General features: G+C 47.5%; 1 protein-coding gene across 1 annotated transcript in view; it reads right to left on the bottom strand.

Annotated features, from left to right (window-relative positions):
* Window positions 1-5103, bottom strand: part of LAMB4 (laminin subunit beta 4) — a 98823-nt gene extending 93720 nt beyond the window's left edge. Inside the window, exons 1-2 of the mRNA XM_048836315.2 lie at window positions 5041-5103; window positions 3348-3505 (exon numbers count right to left, since the gene is read on the bottom strand). Of these exons, the coding sequence (XP_048692272.2) occupies window positions 3348-3505; window positions 5041-5074 (192 nt within the window). The 5' untranslated portion in view covers window positions 5075-5103. The remainder of the gene's footprint in view (window positions 1-3347; window positions 3506-5040) is intronic.
* Between the last annotated feature and the right edge of the window lie 11467 nt (window positions 5104-16570).

Genomic DNA, 16570 nt, shown 5'->3' with positions numbered 1-16570 from the left:
GTGTAATTCCCAGCTCGAGAAGACATACCCAGACTAGCTGTCAAGGTTCCTTTCCCACTCTGAACTCCAGGGTACAGATGTGGGGACCTGCATGAAAAACCCCCTAAGCTTATTTTTACCAGCTTAGGTTAAAACTTCCCCAAGGTACAAACTATTTTACCTTTTGTCCCTGGACTTTATTGCTGCCACCACCAAGCGTTTAACAAATATAACAGGGAAAGAGCCTACTTGGAAATGTCTTTCCCCCCCAAAATCCCCCCAAGCCCTACAAACCCTTTCCTGGGGAAGGCTTGATAAAAATCCTCACCAATTTGCATAGGTGAACACAAACCCAAACCCTTGGATCTTAAGAACAATGAAAAAGCAATCATGTTCTTAAAAAAAGAATTTTAATTGAAAAAGTAAAAGAACCACCTTTGTAAAATCAGGATGGTAAATACCTTACAGGGGAATCAGATTCAAAACATAGAGAATCCCTCTAGGCGAAACCTTAAGTTACAAAAAGACACAAAAATAGGAATATACATTCCATTCAGCACAGCTTATTTTATCAGCCATTTAAACAAAACAGAATCTAATTTATGTCTAACTAGATTGCTTACTGACTTTTTACAGGAGTTCTGACCTGCATTCTTGCTCTGGTCCTGGCAAAAGCAACACACAGACAGAGAGAACCTTTGTTTCCCCCCCTCCAGCTTTGAAAGTATCTTGTCTCCTCATTGGTCATTGTGGTCAGGTGCGAGCGAGGTTGTCTTAGCTTTTTAACCCTTTACAGGTGAAAGAGTTTTTCCTCTGGCCTGGAGGGATTTAAAGGTATTTACCCTTCCCTTTATATTTATGACACTAGCTCACTAAAGGTAGAGCATAGCTGTGGTGGCATGAGCCATGGGAAGAGTTAGCCACCTCAAATATATACTTCTCGGATAGGTATGTACTTGGGTGGCTAGCTCCTCACAACAACACGGCTACCCTATTTTTAGTGTGCTGACTCAATCAGAGCTAGTGAGGGCATGTCTCTTTGAACTGGAATTCACACCTCCAGCTTGAAGTGTAGACGTAGCCTTACAAAACTACATTCTTCACATGCATGAATGCCCATCAGACTGACATATACGGTGTATGTTTGCCTTTATGAGGCATTTTACAGGAAAACTACTTGAGGACAGCAGCAGCAAAGTGTTACTGGAGATTCATGTATTCATTTGTGAATACACTGAGCAGTCATGGGATAAGAGGGACAATCCTCTCACGGAGCAGTAACTGGTTAAAAAAAGACAGGACACAAAGGGTAGGAATAAATGGTCCGTTTTCAGAATGGAAGGAGGTGAACAGTGGTGTCCCCCAGGAATCTGTACTAGGACTAGTACTGTTCAACATATTCATAAATGATCTGGAAAAAATATAGGTGAACAGTGAGGTGGCAAAATTTGCAGATGATATAAAACTACTCAAGATAATTAAGTCCTGATAGACTGCGAAGAGATCTCACAAAACTGGGTGACTGGGTAACAAAATGGTAGATGAAATTCAATTTTGATAAATGCAAAGTAATGTATATTGTAAAACATAATCCCAACTATACATACAAAATGATGCAGTCTACATTAGTTGTCAAAACTCAAAAAAGATCTTGGGAGTCATTGTGGATAGTTCTCTGAAAACATCTGCTCAATGTGCAACAGCAGTCCAAAAAGCTAACAGAATGTTGGGAATCATTAAGAAAGGGATAGATAAGATGACAGAAAATATCATCATGCCACTATATAAAACCATGGTACACCCACACTTTGAATACTGCATGCAGTTCTGGTTGCCACATCTCAAAAAAGATATTTTAGAATTGGAAAAGGTACAGAGAAGGGAAAAAAATGATTTAAGGGTATGGAAGATTAAAAAGACTGGGACTTTTCAGCTTGAAAAGAGATGACGAATGGGTGATATGATAGAGGTTTATAAAATCATGAATGGTGGGGAGAAAGTGAGCAAGGAAGTGTTATTTACCCCTTCACATAACACAAGAACCAGGGGTCACCCAATGAAATTAATAGGCAGCAGGTTTAAAAACAAACAAAAGGAAGTACTTCATCACACTACTTCCTTGAACAGTCAACCTGTGGAACTTGTTGCCAGGGGATGTTGTGAAGGCCAAAACTGTAACGGGGTTAAAAAAAGAACTAGGTGAGTTCATGGAAGATAGGTCCATCAATGGCTATTGGCCGAGATGGTCAGGGATGAACTCTATGCTCTGGGTATCCCTAGCGTCTGACTGCCAGAGGCTGGGAGTGGACAACAGAGGATAGATCACTTGCTGATTGCCTGTTCTGTTCATTCCCTCTGAAATGTTACCTGAAATCGGGCCAGCTAGTAAGCTTAGGGAGGACTAATGACCCACCAGAGTTTGGCAGAAAGCAGCACGTTTATTATACTGATAGCTAAGCTCAGAAGAAGTGTGTGTGTGGGGGGGTCACACTCACACTTGCATACTCACGCACCCAGGACAGGCACAGCACTGGAGGTGTCAGGATCCTTCAACGTAAGTGTCCCACAGTGCAGCGATGTATGGTGCGATGAAGGTAAGTCTTCCCGAGGCACGATGGAATGCAATGTGGCGAACCACTGGCCAGGCAGTCCGGGTGAAGGGCCCTCACAGGAGGTACAATCTTATGAGTGCACTCCCGAGCACATGGTCCCTTCCCCTTTTAAGGACCTGCTCCTCATGGCCCGTGACTAGAGATGACTTGGCCACATCTGGTTGGTTACACTCCACCTTGGGTAGTGTCCATACATTGGGCATTTGATCACTGCCTAATCAGAGTCCCAGCCACCTTGTCTACCTGCAAGCTCTTCTGATCTTCCAGCTGCTCAAGCAGCCCATTCATCCCACAACCATTCCAGGAAGGAGCGGGGAGGGGGAAAGCCACTTCACAGGTATTCAAAAAGGGAGAGGAGACAAAAGGGGAGGGGGGGAAGAGGTGTAACAGACCTTTTGAACCTACAGGTTATACAGAGCATAGTCATACAGAGCATACAGATCACTGCTGCTCCTACAACATGGCCCGGTATTGGCCACTGTCGGAAGACAGGATACTGGGTTAGAGGACCATTGGTCTGACCCAATATGGCTGTTCTTATGTCTCACTAATGCATTGCCATTTCTGTTGAGAAATTAAACATCACCTTGAAGGCTACTACCAAGCTATCTTCCTGCCCTAATGGAATATATAATTTCACCAGGTGTATTCTTGTCATCTGACAATTATTTAAACATATCTAGAAGCATTTTATTATTATGTAGCATCTTATTATTATGTATTGTGTAGTTATTTTATGAATAAGAATAAACCAACCTCGAGGTAGCCTATAATGCAGTATTTCTGAGGGCCAGTCAGTCCACAAACTGATGAGGCTGTTAGTTGCTCACTGCGACCCACCAGAAGATCGCCAACGGTTGGATGACAGGAGCCACTATTACATTCATCCTCTGCATGCAGGAGACTAAACAGCACTGAACACAAAAGACAAATACAGCTGTAATGGTGTTGTGACATACTCAGCTATATGCTCCAGAGAAAAGCAGCTACACTGCAACGTCACCTGAATTGTCCTTTGTCTACACTTTCCTTTTGTCCTTTGTTTAAGCTGCTTGATAGGATTCAAAAGAGCTTCTCTAATTCATAGGTTCATAGATTCCAAGACCAGAATGGACCATTTGTCTGACCTCCTGTATAACACAGGCCATAAGAACTTCCCCAAACTAATTCCTGTTTGAAGTAGACCATGTCTTTTAAACATTGCCAATGATGGAGAATCTAACACAACCCTTGGTAGGTTGTTCCAATGGTTAATTCCCCTCCCTGTTAAAAATGTGTGCCTTATTTCCAGTCTGAACCCACCTGCTGCAGATAATTATAAATAAATTGGTAACTAGCATATTGCATATCAGTGCTAAAATTTTGATCAATATTACATCGTGCAATAAATATGTGAAACTGCCAGGCACTAATAATTTGTTATGCTTTGTGCTTCATATGTAGATATAGCAAGCACTGATGAGGTATTACTGATAACATCACAGGTGACCCCATACACAGGGCCAGAGTCTGACCTCATTTACATTAATATGAATCTGGAGTAACTCTGCTGATTGCAGTTGAAATGCTCCAGATTTATACCAACGTAACTGAGATTGGAATCCAAGTCAGTGATTCCTCAGCTTGTCAGATGACTTGAATTGAACCCCTAGCTTTGGTCTCCATACCCCACATTTTCCAGGATAAGATGGACGTTTAGGAACAGAAATAATTAGGAATCAGATAATCACAAAGCTTTATGGCTTGCATTGCCTGACATGACTTTCAATATTTTCCTCCCAGTAAGTTAAGATTTTCCTTGCAGGGTTTTACCCTTTTAGGCAAGTTCTGTCCTGAAACATTGAACAGGAATGGGAGCCTTGGAGGCATCATTGTTTAACTCTGCTTGGCTCAACTTCTGATAAAAATTGTGTTTTAGGATACTAAGGGAAACTAGAGAGATTATTAATGCAGTGTTAGAAATAGCAGACTAGCATCAATTAAGAGTGTTTGTAGGGAGTGCTGAACTGTCAAACTTCAATTTATGGCTTAGGATATACTTCAGACAGGCAGTTTACTTACAAGCATTTTCCATAGTCAAGTAATAGGAGTGTTTGGTTTGCCCTACTTTGCTTCCCAGATTCACATTTATGCCTGTTGGCAGGCATGGGTTATCTGTTTTAGGGCCTGACCCAAAGCCTATTGAATACAATGGGAGGGTTTCCTTTGACTTTAATGAACTTTGAATCAGGTCTTTGGAATGCAGGTACTGGAAAGAGGAGTCATTGGAGTGTTGCACCTGTGTCTTACCAGGACTATATTTCAGTAGAATTTAATAACCATTGAAAACACTTTGTGTATCACTAGAGCAAAGATGAAGCAATGTAATGAAAGGCTGGGAAAATATGTAAATTACACAATATTAACCAAAAAGGTTTAGCCTGGACATGTGTAAAGTATTTGCACCTACCAAACTTTAAAAGAATGATCAGCTCAAGCCACATTCTTTTATGTGACAACCAAACGAATTGGATACCTGCAGGAGGAAAAGAAACCTGTTATGACATTTAACAGTTTGCCTCATCAAACCTCTCCTCATGTATACATTATGCTCATAGCTGTCTTACATTAACTGATACCACTGAAATAAAAATACAGGCAGATGAAAAGAAAATGCAGGCTTTGATTTCCTGCTAGTGACTAACAGCTACATCAAAGCAAAAGAACATCTCAGAATTGCTTTTGATAAGATTTCAAAAGGTTGTTGACACTTAAAAATAAAAATAAAGTGCTATAAGCAGAAGTCCCATCTTATCATTTAAATATAACCCATTTAACCCTAAGCAGATCAACTGAGACATGATAATTGTCTCATGCCGATATGCATAGCAGAAACAATATTATGAGTGAGTCATTAAGCATGTGCAATGAGGAAAATAGCTAGTAGCTCTGGACCAGGTGCTCATGCCCTGCAGAAAGACCTGTGGAAGGGGAATCATCGGAAGACAAAGTTTTTCCTTGTGGGATTTTCTCTGCATCCTTCCTACCAAGGGAAGGATTAGCAATCAGAGTGGGAAGAAGTGAGACCTATAAACCTCAAGGGTCTTGGAAAAGCAGATGGCAGTCTCTGTGCCTGCTTGCCTGCCACCTCAAATGAAGCCATGCTGTCCCCGGTGTACATTATAACCACCCCCTTTCAAGAGGGACAAGCAGACACAGAGGACTTGTTGATACTGCTTGTAGCATTAACTTCTGTGGAGTAGCAGAGAATAGCAGCTTTCCAATTCCATCCCTGATCCTAATTCCCACACAGCCCTTGCCATGTGGAGTAAGCTAAGATGAAATTCCACAGGATACCAGGGTAGCGGCATTTCAAGCATTTCCATGGAACTAGTCATATGAGTAAAGTAATTTACTTATTTGCAGAATTGGGTCCTATGTTAGCATATTTTGCAATCTCCATAATTACACAGCTATTTTAGCTATAATAGTTGGGAAAAAATTATAAAAGGACAACCAGCCTTCTGTGCTCTATGCTGGTATCTCATTATTTCAGTTCCCCCTAGCGTACAGCAGCTTTGAAGGATCTTGAAGAACTATGTATGAGAAGCTGAGTAACCTTTGTGCAGTTGTGCCTTTTGCTATCTAGTTGTACAGTAACTCCTCGCTTAACGTTGTAGTTATGTTCCTGAAAAATGCGACTTTAAGTGAAACGATGTTAAGTGAATCCAATTTCCCCATAAGAATAAATGTAAATGGGGGGGTTAGGTTCCAGGGAAATTTTTTTCACCAGACAAAAGACTATATATATATATATATACACACACACACACAGAGTATAAGTTTTAAACAAACAATTTAATACTGGTACACAGCAATGATGATTGTGAAGCTTGGTTGAGATGGTGGAGTCAGAGGGTGGGATATTTTCCAGGGAATGCCTTACTGCTAAATGATGAACTAGCAATTGGCTGAGTCCTCAAGGGTTAACTCATTGTTGTTAATGTAGCCTCACACTCTACAAGGCAGCATAAATGGAGGGAGGAGAGACAGCATGGCAGAGAGACAGAGACACACACCATGTGTGTGTGAGAGAGAGAGATGCATGTTGCTCCTTTAAGTACGCTGACCCCACTCTAAGTACGCTGCCTTTTTAAGTTAATCAGCATGCTGAGACAGCAGCTGCTGCCAGGAAGCTCCCTCCTTCCTGAGCCCTGTCGTGTATCCCCCCTGCTCTATGGAAGATGGGGTAAGTGGGGTGCAGGAGCAGGGGGAAGGGGGATACCCTGACATTAGCCTCACTCTTCTCCCCCCACACCCCCGGCACAGCAAGCAGGAGGCTCTGAAGAGCAGCTCTAAGGCAGAGGGCAGGCGCAGCACATGACAGTGGGGGGAGGGACAGCTGAACTGCCGGCAATTGATAGCCTGCTGGGCAGCTGCTGCACAGGGAACTTAGGGAAGTGGGGAGCTGATGGGAGGCTGCCGGTCCACCCTGGTTCCAGGCCCCACCAGCTAGCTGCAAAGGGCTGCTCTTCCTGCAAGCAGTGGACAAAACAGGCGGCTGCCAAACAACATTAGAAGGGCACATTGCACAACTTTAAACGAGCGTGTTCCCTAGCTGGTCAGCAACGTAACAATGAAACAACGTTAACCGGGACGACTTTAAGTGAGCAGTTACTGTAAAGGGAATTTCCAGCAGACCCAATTTCCTATGGCATAATTCAGCAAACATTTTCCTGTTGAGCTGAACTTCAAAATTTGGTACTGTATGAAAATAACAGACAGACCTAAGCAGTGGGGAGCTGGAGCCGGTTCGCGTGAACCGGTTGTTAAATTTCGAAGCAGTGTTAGAACCGGTTGTTAACCTGCTTCCCTGCAGGGGGCGCTGAGGCTTTGATGGGCTCCGGCCGGGAAAGGGTGTAATTCCTCCTCCGGCCGCCGGGGGCGCTGCGCTGCGGGAGCCATGTGGCCTGCCGCCTGGCCCTGGGCACGAGCCCTGTTCCTGCTGCTGCTGCTCCCCCGACCCCTGGCCCTGGGGCTCCTGCTGCTGCCTGGTGGGTCCCCGGCTGCTCTGCTGGGCCTGGGCTGCGTCCTGCTGCTCGGGCTGCTCCGAGCCGCTCTCCCCATGAGCACCCACCACCCTGCCCGCAGCCAGCCCCTGTCTCCAGCCACTCCCGCACCCCCTGCCTGCACCAGCCCCTGCCACACCCCCTGCCCACAGCCAGCCCCTGTCTCCAGCCACCCCTGCTCACACCAGCCCCTGCCCGCAGCCTGACCCTGTCTCCAGCCACCCCCGCACCCTCTGCCCACAGCCAGCCCCTGTCTTCAGCCACTCCCGCACCCCCTGCCTGCACCAGCCCCTGCCACACCCCCTGCCCACAGCCAGCCCCTGTCTCCAGCCACCCCCGCACCCCCTGCCTGCACCAGCCCCTGCCACACCCCCTGCCCACAGCCAGCCCCTGTCTCCAGCCACCCCTGCTCACACCAGCCCCTGCCCGCAGCCTGACCCTGTCTCCAGCCACCCCCGCACCCTCTGCCCACAGCCAGCCCCTGTCTTCAGCCACTCCCGCACCCCCTGCCTGCACCAGCCCCTGCCACACCCCCTGCCCACAGCCAGCCCCTGTCTCCAGCCACCCCCGCACCCCCTGCCTGCACCAGCCCCTGCCACACCCCCTGCCCGCAGCCAGCCCCTGTCTCCAGCCACTCCCGCACCCCCTGCCTGCACCAGCCCCTGCCACACCCCCTGCCCACAGCCAGCCCCTGTCTCCAGCCACCCCTGCCCACACCAGCCCCTGCCCGCAGCCTGCCCCTGTCTCCAGCCACCCCCGCACCCCCTGCCTGCACCAGCCCCTGCCACACCCCCTGCCCGCAGCCAGCCCCTGTCTCCAGCCACCCCCGCACCCCCTGCCTGCACCAGCCCCTGCCACACCCCCTGCCCACAGCCAGCCCCTGTCTCCAGCCACCCCCGCACCCCCTGCCTGCACCAGCCCCTGCCACACCCCCTGCCCACAGCCAGCCCGTCTCCAGCCACCCCTGCCCACACCAGCCCCTGCCCGCAGCCTGACCCTGTCTCCAGCCACCCCCGCACCCTCTGCCCACAGCCAGCCCCTGTCTCCAGCCACCCCCGCACCCGCTGCCTGCACCAGCCCCTGACCGCAACCAATCCCTGTCTCCAGCCACTCCCGCACCCCCTGCCTGCACCAGCCCCTGCCACACCCCCTGCCCGCAGCCAGCCCCTGTCTCCAGCCACCCCCGCACCCCCTGCCTGCACCAGCCCCTGCCACACCCCCTGCCCACAGCCAGCCCCTGTCTCCAGCCACCCCTGCCCACACCAGCCCCTGCCCGCAGCCTGCCCCTGTCTCCAGCCACCCCCGCACCCCCTGCCTGCACCAGCCCCTGCCACACCCCCTGCCCGCAGCCAGCCCCTGTCTCCAGCCACCCCCGCACCCCCTGCCTGCACCAGCCCCTGCCACACCCCCTGCCCACAGCCAGCCCCTGTCTCCAGCCACCCCCGCACCCCCTGCCTGCACCAGCCCCTGCCACACCCCCTGCCCACAGCCAGCCCGTCTCCAGCCACCCCTGCCCACACCAGCCCCTGCCCGCAGCCTGACCCTGTCTCCAGCCACCCCCGCACCCTCTGCCCACAGCCAGCCCCTGTCTCCAGCCACCCCCGCACCCGCTGCCTGCACCAGCCCCTGACCGCAACCAATCCCTGTCTCCAGCCACTCCCGCACCCCCTGCCTGCACCAGCCCCTGCCACACCCCCTGCCCGCAGCCAGCCCCTGTCTCCAGCCACCCCCGCACCCCCTGCCTGCACCAGCCCCTGCCACACCCCCTGCCCACAGCCTGCCCCTGTCTCCAGCCACCCCCGCACCCCCTGCCTGCACCAGCCCCTGCCCGCAGCCTGCCCCTGTCTCCAGCCACCCCTGCACCCCCTACCTGCACCAGCCCCTGCCACTCCCCCTGCCCGCAGCCAGCCCCTGTCTCCAGCCACCCCTGCACCCCCTGCCTGCACCAGCCCCTGCTGCACAGCCTGCCCGTCTCCAGCCACCCCCGCACCCCCTGCCTCCAGCCATCCCCGCCTCCAGCCACCCCCGTACCCCGTGCCCTGCCCCCAGCCAGCCCCTGCCGCACCCCCTGCCCTGCCTGTAGCCAGCCCCACACCCCCTTGCCTCCAGCCAACCCCACACTCTCCTGTCTCCAGCCAGCTCCGCACCCCGTGCCCTGCCCCCAGCCAGCCCCTGCCGCACCCCCTGCCCTGCCCGTAGCCAGCCCCGCACCCCCTTGCCTCCAGCCAACCAGCACCCTCCTGTCTTCAGCCAGCTCCGCACCCCCTGCCCTGCCTGCAGCCAACCCAGCACCCCCTGCCTCCAGCTAGCCCTGCCCCACGCCCTGTCTGCAGCTGGCCCCACATCCACTGGTGCCCTGCAGTTCCCAGGGCAGTAACCCTGCACACCTGCTTCAATGGGGAGGGGCAGGGAGCAGCTGGGACCCACATATGTGCACACCCTAGGGTGACCAGACAACAAGTGTGAAAAATCAGGACAGGGGGTGGGGGGTAATACGAGCCTATATAAGAAAAAGACCCCAAAATTGGAACTGTCCCTATAAAATCGGGACATCTGGTCACCCTAGCACACCCCCAGGGAGTGGCAGGGACCCACACGTGAAACAGAGCTCATTTCTAGTTCAGGCCCATCTTTTTAAAAAAGAACTTTAGGCAGGGTTAACACACACCCATATTTTCCCAGACAGGTCAGGCTTTTTGGTTCTTAAATCGCCGTCCGGGAGGAATTTTTAAAATTTAAAAAGTTAAAAATTCCTCCCGGGAAAATACAGATGTATGGTAACCCTGTCGGTACAAAAAATATATACTGGGGCACATCCCTTAAATCAGAACTTTTGATAGGGAACTGGTTGTTAAGATTTTGGCAGTTCATCACTGGACCTAAGTACAATTTTAAGTACTGCCACTGAACAGCACTTGGCCTGTTAGTAAGATACGTGACAATAGTAACCTATCTATCTAGGTACCTGTATGGCCCCATCACTACTACAGTATCTGAATTACTAATATTGTAAAGTGCTGCACTAACAATATTCACTGAAGCCTACCTTTGCTGTTGCATTGGTTTAACATGTGAAATGACAATCAGCAAAAATGACATGCTGTAGCTCAAATGCATAGCAGGAAAGTTAAATGTTAAAATAGGTCTTACCTGGACCTGGGAAGATGAAGCGTTTCTAGAAATGAATGGAACAAAATGAAGACAGCAAGACAAGACATACCAGTGAGTTTCAGCTAAGAAAGGAAAGTGCTTACCCTCAGGCATCTGGGCGTAGAAGAAAAGGAGAACCAGTCTAAAACCTACCAAAGAGGTGATTTATGAATTCATTCAGCCTGAGTTTTTGGCATTAGCAAATACATGCAGTAAATAGAAACAGCGATCAGTATATTTAGAGCAGAAAATAGCATTACTTTAGTTTAAGAATTAGTCAACGATTCACAAAATGCTGGCTTGTGTGTCTTTGATTCTGTGTTCCACTTTGTAGCTGAGAACCAACATACAGTATTTATATCTAATTTACAACAAAAGGTTAGTAGCATGTGAACACCCTAATTTGGGTAGGGACAATTCAAACCAGAGTAGAGTGGACTTCCAACAGATGTGCACGTTGACTTAAAGAATCGATCCTTTGTGTCTGAGGAGACGATGTAGAACCACACACTGAAAATAAGGGGCCGGTGGTACAAGTACAGCTAAGAGATCTGGCCATGTACCTCGCACTACCACAGATTTCCTGCGTAGCTCTGGACAAGTCACAGCCACATTTTCAAAAGTGGATACTGATTCAGGGTGTCTCCTGTGACACGATCCCCAGAGTGCAGCCTGGGACCATGGGGCCGCTGTGCCCCCCGAAGTCTCTACAGCTTGGGCTGTCTCTCACAATGCCTTGCTAGTAACAAGCAGCAAGCCCCCCCGGGAGCTGTGATCACTCAGCACAACAGCATGTGGAGCCCCACACCCAGCTAGATTGCATGAATGCTCCCAGAGCCGCTCATGAATCACATAGGGAAAGGCACCAGCCAGATTCCCTCAGCTCCCAGAACTGTACCCCAGGAATATACCATCCTAAACTGCTCAAGATGAGCAGTGAAAATTTATTAATTGTTTCACCATGTCATCAATGGAAAGTGTATATAAACCACCCTTTGTAAACCTGAGCAGTTTTGCCACACACTTCATACAAACTCACTGGTAAAGATAAACAATAAAACAAATGTACTGACTACAAAAGATAGATTTTAAGTAATATTAAGTGATAGGCAAAAAGTCAGAGTTAGTTACCAAAATAAAATAAAATAAAATAAAATATAAGCACGCAGTCTAAACTCTCGACCCTATTAGACTGGGTAACATCTAGATTAAGCAGTTTTTCTCACCCCACTGGATATTGCAGTCCTTAATATACAGGGTTGTCCCTTAAACCTGGGCCAGCCTCCTCTGTTGGAGTCTTCAGTTTTCTTCTGAGTGTCTTGGTTGCTTGCAGTGTAGGTGGGGGCAGGAGAAAGGCCAAGCATGGGCCTGATATGTTCTGTTTTTATACTTTCAGTCCCATGTGCTTGGGGAGCACAAGTCCAGGCATGTCTGGGGGCATTGCTGATTCCCCAGGCAAGGTTGAGCAATTCCCCTGGTGTGGCCTCATGAAGATGAGTCATTGAATTGTAGCTCCCTTGCTGGATAGTGGGCTGTTGATGATTGTTTGACACTTCACCCTGGCATTGGTTACTTTCCTGGCTGTTGTCTCTGAGGAGCAAATATCTGGCTGATTCCCCAACTTACAGCATGTTTTAGTGACAACAATACAACACAATCTCATAACTTCATATGCGCTAAAGATATGCATATGCAGAGAGAACAGTGACTTTCCTCACATGGCATACTTTACAGTATCTGTCAGATCACAATGATATAAAAATGAGGAATCTGGGGGTTACAGGGTGCTCCCCCAAGGTACAGAATGTCACATCTCCAATTTTGGTTCCCCAGTTTGAAACACTTTGATTCTGATTTTCAAAAATGCTGAACACCCAAAAAATGTTGGGCACTAAGACACTCAACCATCAGTGGCTACTTTTGAAATTTTTAGTCTTAAATCCTCAGAGCTTCAGTTTCCCTACGTATAGAATGGGTGCTGTGCGACCTAATCCATTGCTTTGTTTGTAAAACACCTTGAGATCCTGTGATAGAAAGTTCTATAGATGAGCAAAATACACATTATTGTATAACCAGGGGATCACCTTTCTCTCATTTAATTTCTATGGTGACCAGAAAGTTCTTTAATTACTAAGTTAAGGCTTTAGTGTTGTGACTGTTCTTCTGTCACCAGGATTGATATTTGCAGAAATAATTCACACACTGACATTTTTAGAAATGTTTCTCCTCAGGAACACTTGTAAATTACTTGTTGGAGCACAACATCCTCTTCTCAGGCTGACTTCATCCCTTATTTGGTGTGTATTCATCTACAGGGGGTATGAATTATTGTAGAAGTGCTTTACATTTAGTGGGCATAAATACTGACAAATAAACACAAAGGATTAAGCAATAAATCAGTTTTCCTACAAGATGTACATTCTATTTTTCATGATTAATCAAGGTGTCAGTGTAGATAAGGGTCAAATATTGTAAGAGAATATTATTCTTAGGATAATACTACATTGTAAAATAATGCTTTATCTTTTATTAACATTTTGTAGGAAAAACATTTTTGTTGCAGAAAAATTATGTGCGAAAGGAATTTAGCGGAAGATGTATATGTTATGTATAAGTTACAGGTAGGTCCAACCTTTTGAGTTATATAGGATCCCAAGCAAGAGTGGGGCCTCAAACTACTGGAGGCAGGGACTTAGAAACCTCTTTCCTACATCTCTGGTCCCAGCACTGGCAAGTGATCTGGATTTAGGGTGAGTCATCATTTCCACTGGTAGCTAGGGCAATATGGATCTGGTCTATGACTTGTCACGTCATCACAGGCTTGATGGTTGCAGTTGTTATAACTAAGGTCCATCCTTGATACAGCCTGATAAGTAAACCACAAAGTTGCTAACAAAATCAATATGTTTCCTTCATAAAGACTAACCAGTGTATGATGGGGACGAAGGGGTGTGTATGGAGGAATGGCTGCTGGGCTTCATTTAGACTGTAGTAATATTTTACATCTATACTGTACTCTTCATTCTGTGGAGTCCAAAGAACTTTAAAAAATATGGACTGGATATTGCTATGTGCTGAGACCCCGTACCTCCCATTAAAGTAAAAGGAAATGGGATGTTCTCAACAATTCTCATTGCAGAATTCCTGGGTCAAATCCTGAAGTCCTTACCCAGACAAAACTTTCACCCTATCTTACATCCCTGAGATTCCACCCAGCTTGGTTCCCAAGGAAACACCAAAACAAGGGACCAGATTTTCGACAGAGCTGAGCACATCTCAGTGAGAGCTGTTGGCTTCTGAACATGTTTGAAAGTCTGGCCCAGACGCCTCAGCCCTTGAAAATCTGGCCTGAGCTCTTTCAAAATTCTGGCCCCTTCCTTTAAAGTCCTTGCATTTTTATTAGAACTGGATGAAAAATTTACATTGAGAATATTTTTGATTAAAAATGCCTGTGGGATTACATGGAGATCTTCTCATGAACATTTCTGTTTTTGTCCTAATTTTGCGGGTTTTCACTGAAATAATCAAAAGGCTGGTTGTCAAAAACTGGAAAATTTTGGAGGTTTGAGTTTTTAATGAAAACCTGAAAAAAATTAACAAAAAATTTAAATGAAAACAAAACAAAAATATCTGTTTTTCTAATGCAACCCTGACCAGCTCTAGTTTTTATACATGTAAGCCTATGGCAGCTTGGTAGCTCTAGGGAAGGACCTCTCAGCTCCCATCTCTTGGTGAGTAGACCTCATTTGCATGTTCATTACCGGCTCTCCCAGTGTGACTATTTTGATTAAAATACAATGAAGTATGGGATGTTTGGGTAATTAAATGTTGTCATCCTTATTGTGTGACAAAAGCACAAAAGAACTGTACATAATATGCCTTGAGCAAAGAGCCATACACCTCTGCGTAATGGAACTGGGACCATTGGGCAGACACGGAGGGGAAGGGGGCTTTTACCTGGTATGGAAGAGTAAATCCCTGGTGGCAAGACTCTGCTCAAGACTCTTCACGTAGTATAATGGCAGAGCGGAGTGAACTCTGGGAGGGACCTAGATCTAGCACCACAAGAGCTGTTATCACTATCACTGGCCTAGGAGCCTGAAGACCCACATCTGCCATTGCAATAAGAGGTGACCGTGGTGAGAAATGACATAGAGGCAGATAGAGGAGATGGCACGGAGATGGCATTGCAGGCAGAGGTGGTGGCAAGGTAAGAGAGGTAGCATCCTGGCTAGAGGGGCACAATGAGAGATGATGCAGAGGTGGCAGCAAGGCATCTGTTCAGGAAGCCAGACAGCACTTCCCCCTCGGCCTGGAGCTGGACTTGTTTGAGTGCATGTCACTCTCTGGGACTTCACTAACACCAAACCCTAAGTGGATTAATGATTAATTTCCCCCCAGAGGGGAAAGAGGCAGGACATGAGGTCTCAAAGGGACATTTGTCCATCAGATGTTCACAGTAGCAAGGTGAAAAACAGAGACTAAGGACTACTGCCCAAGATACGGTAGAAGTGGGTGTTTTACTTACTATTTGTATAAACACATAGTTGATTTAGCATTGTTGTGTTTTCCCAGATTAATGCTGTGTTCCTTTCCCCCCTTAATGAAATTGTTTTTGTTTTATACACAGACTGCTTGCTTGCAAGAGGGGAAGCATTGCCTGCTAAGTGTGCCCAGGGAAGGTATGTAGTTTTCCTCAGATTTCTGGGTGGCATCTCAAGCCAGTGGTGTTTGTTAATTTTAAGAAGAACCCTCTAGATATTTGATTCTGGCCCTTTTTGCTGCCGAGAACACCTGGCAGAAGAGTTACCTACATGTAAAGTACGAACAAAAGGTTTAACTTAAGTACATGATGTGCAAGTTCCTACGCCGAGCAACATGCAATCACAGTGCTGTCCCCTCCCGTCTGTTCATAATCCTCAGTCATTCTATCACATAGCTGCTATTTAGTCTGTCACTCTTTGAGGCAGGGACTGTGTATTTCTTTGTCTTCAGGGAAGCATCTAGCCCACACTTAGCTGCTATGAAATAATTAACAATAAAATCAAACACCAGCTCACAATGAACTAAGCATCACATATTTTAAATGCAAAGAAATGTTTATTTGACAGGTGTGATTAGTAAAGAGCTAATGAGGAGAGAAATGTGTGATTTTCATCTGTTTTGAAATGAAATCATGACGTGGGGTATGTCTACACTGCAGTCAGAGGTGTGAGCGCAGCCCATGTAGACATACCCGAGCTGGCTTTGCGCTAGTTAACGTGAGCACCAATAGCACTGAAGCCTCCACAGCAGAGACTTCAGCATGAGCTGTGGAAGCGACACCTGGGACGCTGGGTACTTACTCAGGCAGTTAGTCTGCGCCGAGGCCTGTGCTGCTGAAGCTTCGCTGTTATTGGTACGAGAGCACTAGCTAGAACACAGCTAGCTCAGGTATGTGGACGTGTGCTCCAATCACAAGCCCACTTGCAGAGGAGACGTAGCCTAAGGGCCCAGTGCAGTACCATGGTGAAAAACAGGAACGTGTGTGTTTCAGTTGCCTATGTTGGGAAAAAACACAACAAGAGTCCACATTCATGGCCCGATCCTGCATCCCTTAACCACCTGAGTAAGGCTGTAGGATCAAGACCTCAGTCACTGCACAGAAGTTCCCTGTATAGAGTAGCTCTGGGAAGGGCCTGGGATGCTTGCGTGATGGTAGGAGTGGTTAATTTCCCATGCACCCCTCCATGTAAATTTTGCCTTCCCCAGTCAGTCATTAGCATGGATGTGAGTGTTGAA

The sequence above is a fragment of the Caretta caretta genome, chromosome 1 (genome assembly GCF_965140235.1).
Source record: "Caretta caretta isolate rCarCar2 chromosome 1, rCarCar1.hap1, whole genome shotgun sequence".
Classification (NCBI taxonomy): domain Eukaryota; kingdom Metazoa; phylum Chordata; order Testudines; family Cheloniidae; genus Caretta; species Caretta caretta.
The sequence above is the reverse complement of the archived record's forward strand: the minus strand, read 5'-3'. Positions and strand labels throughout refer to the sequence as shown.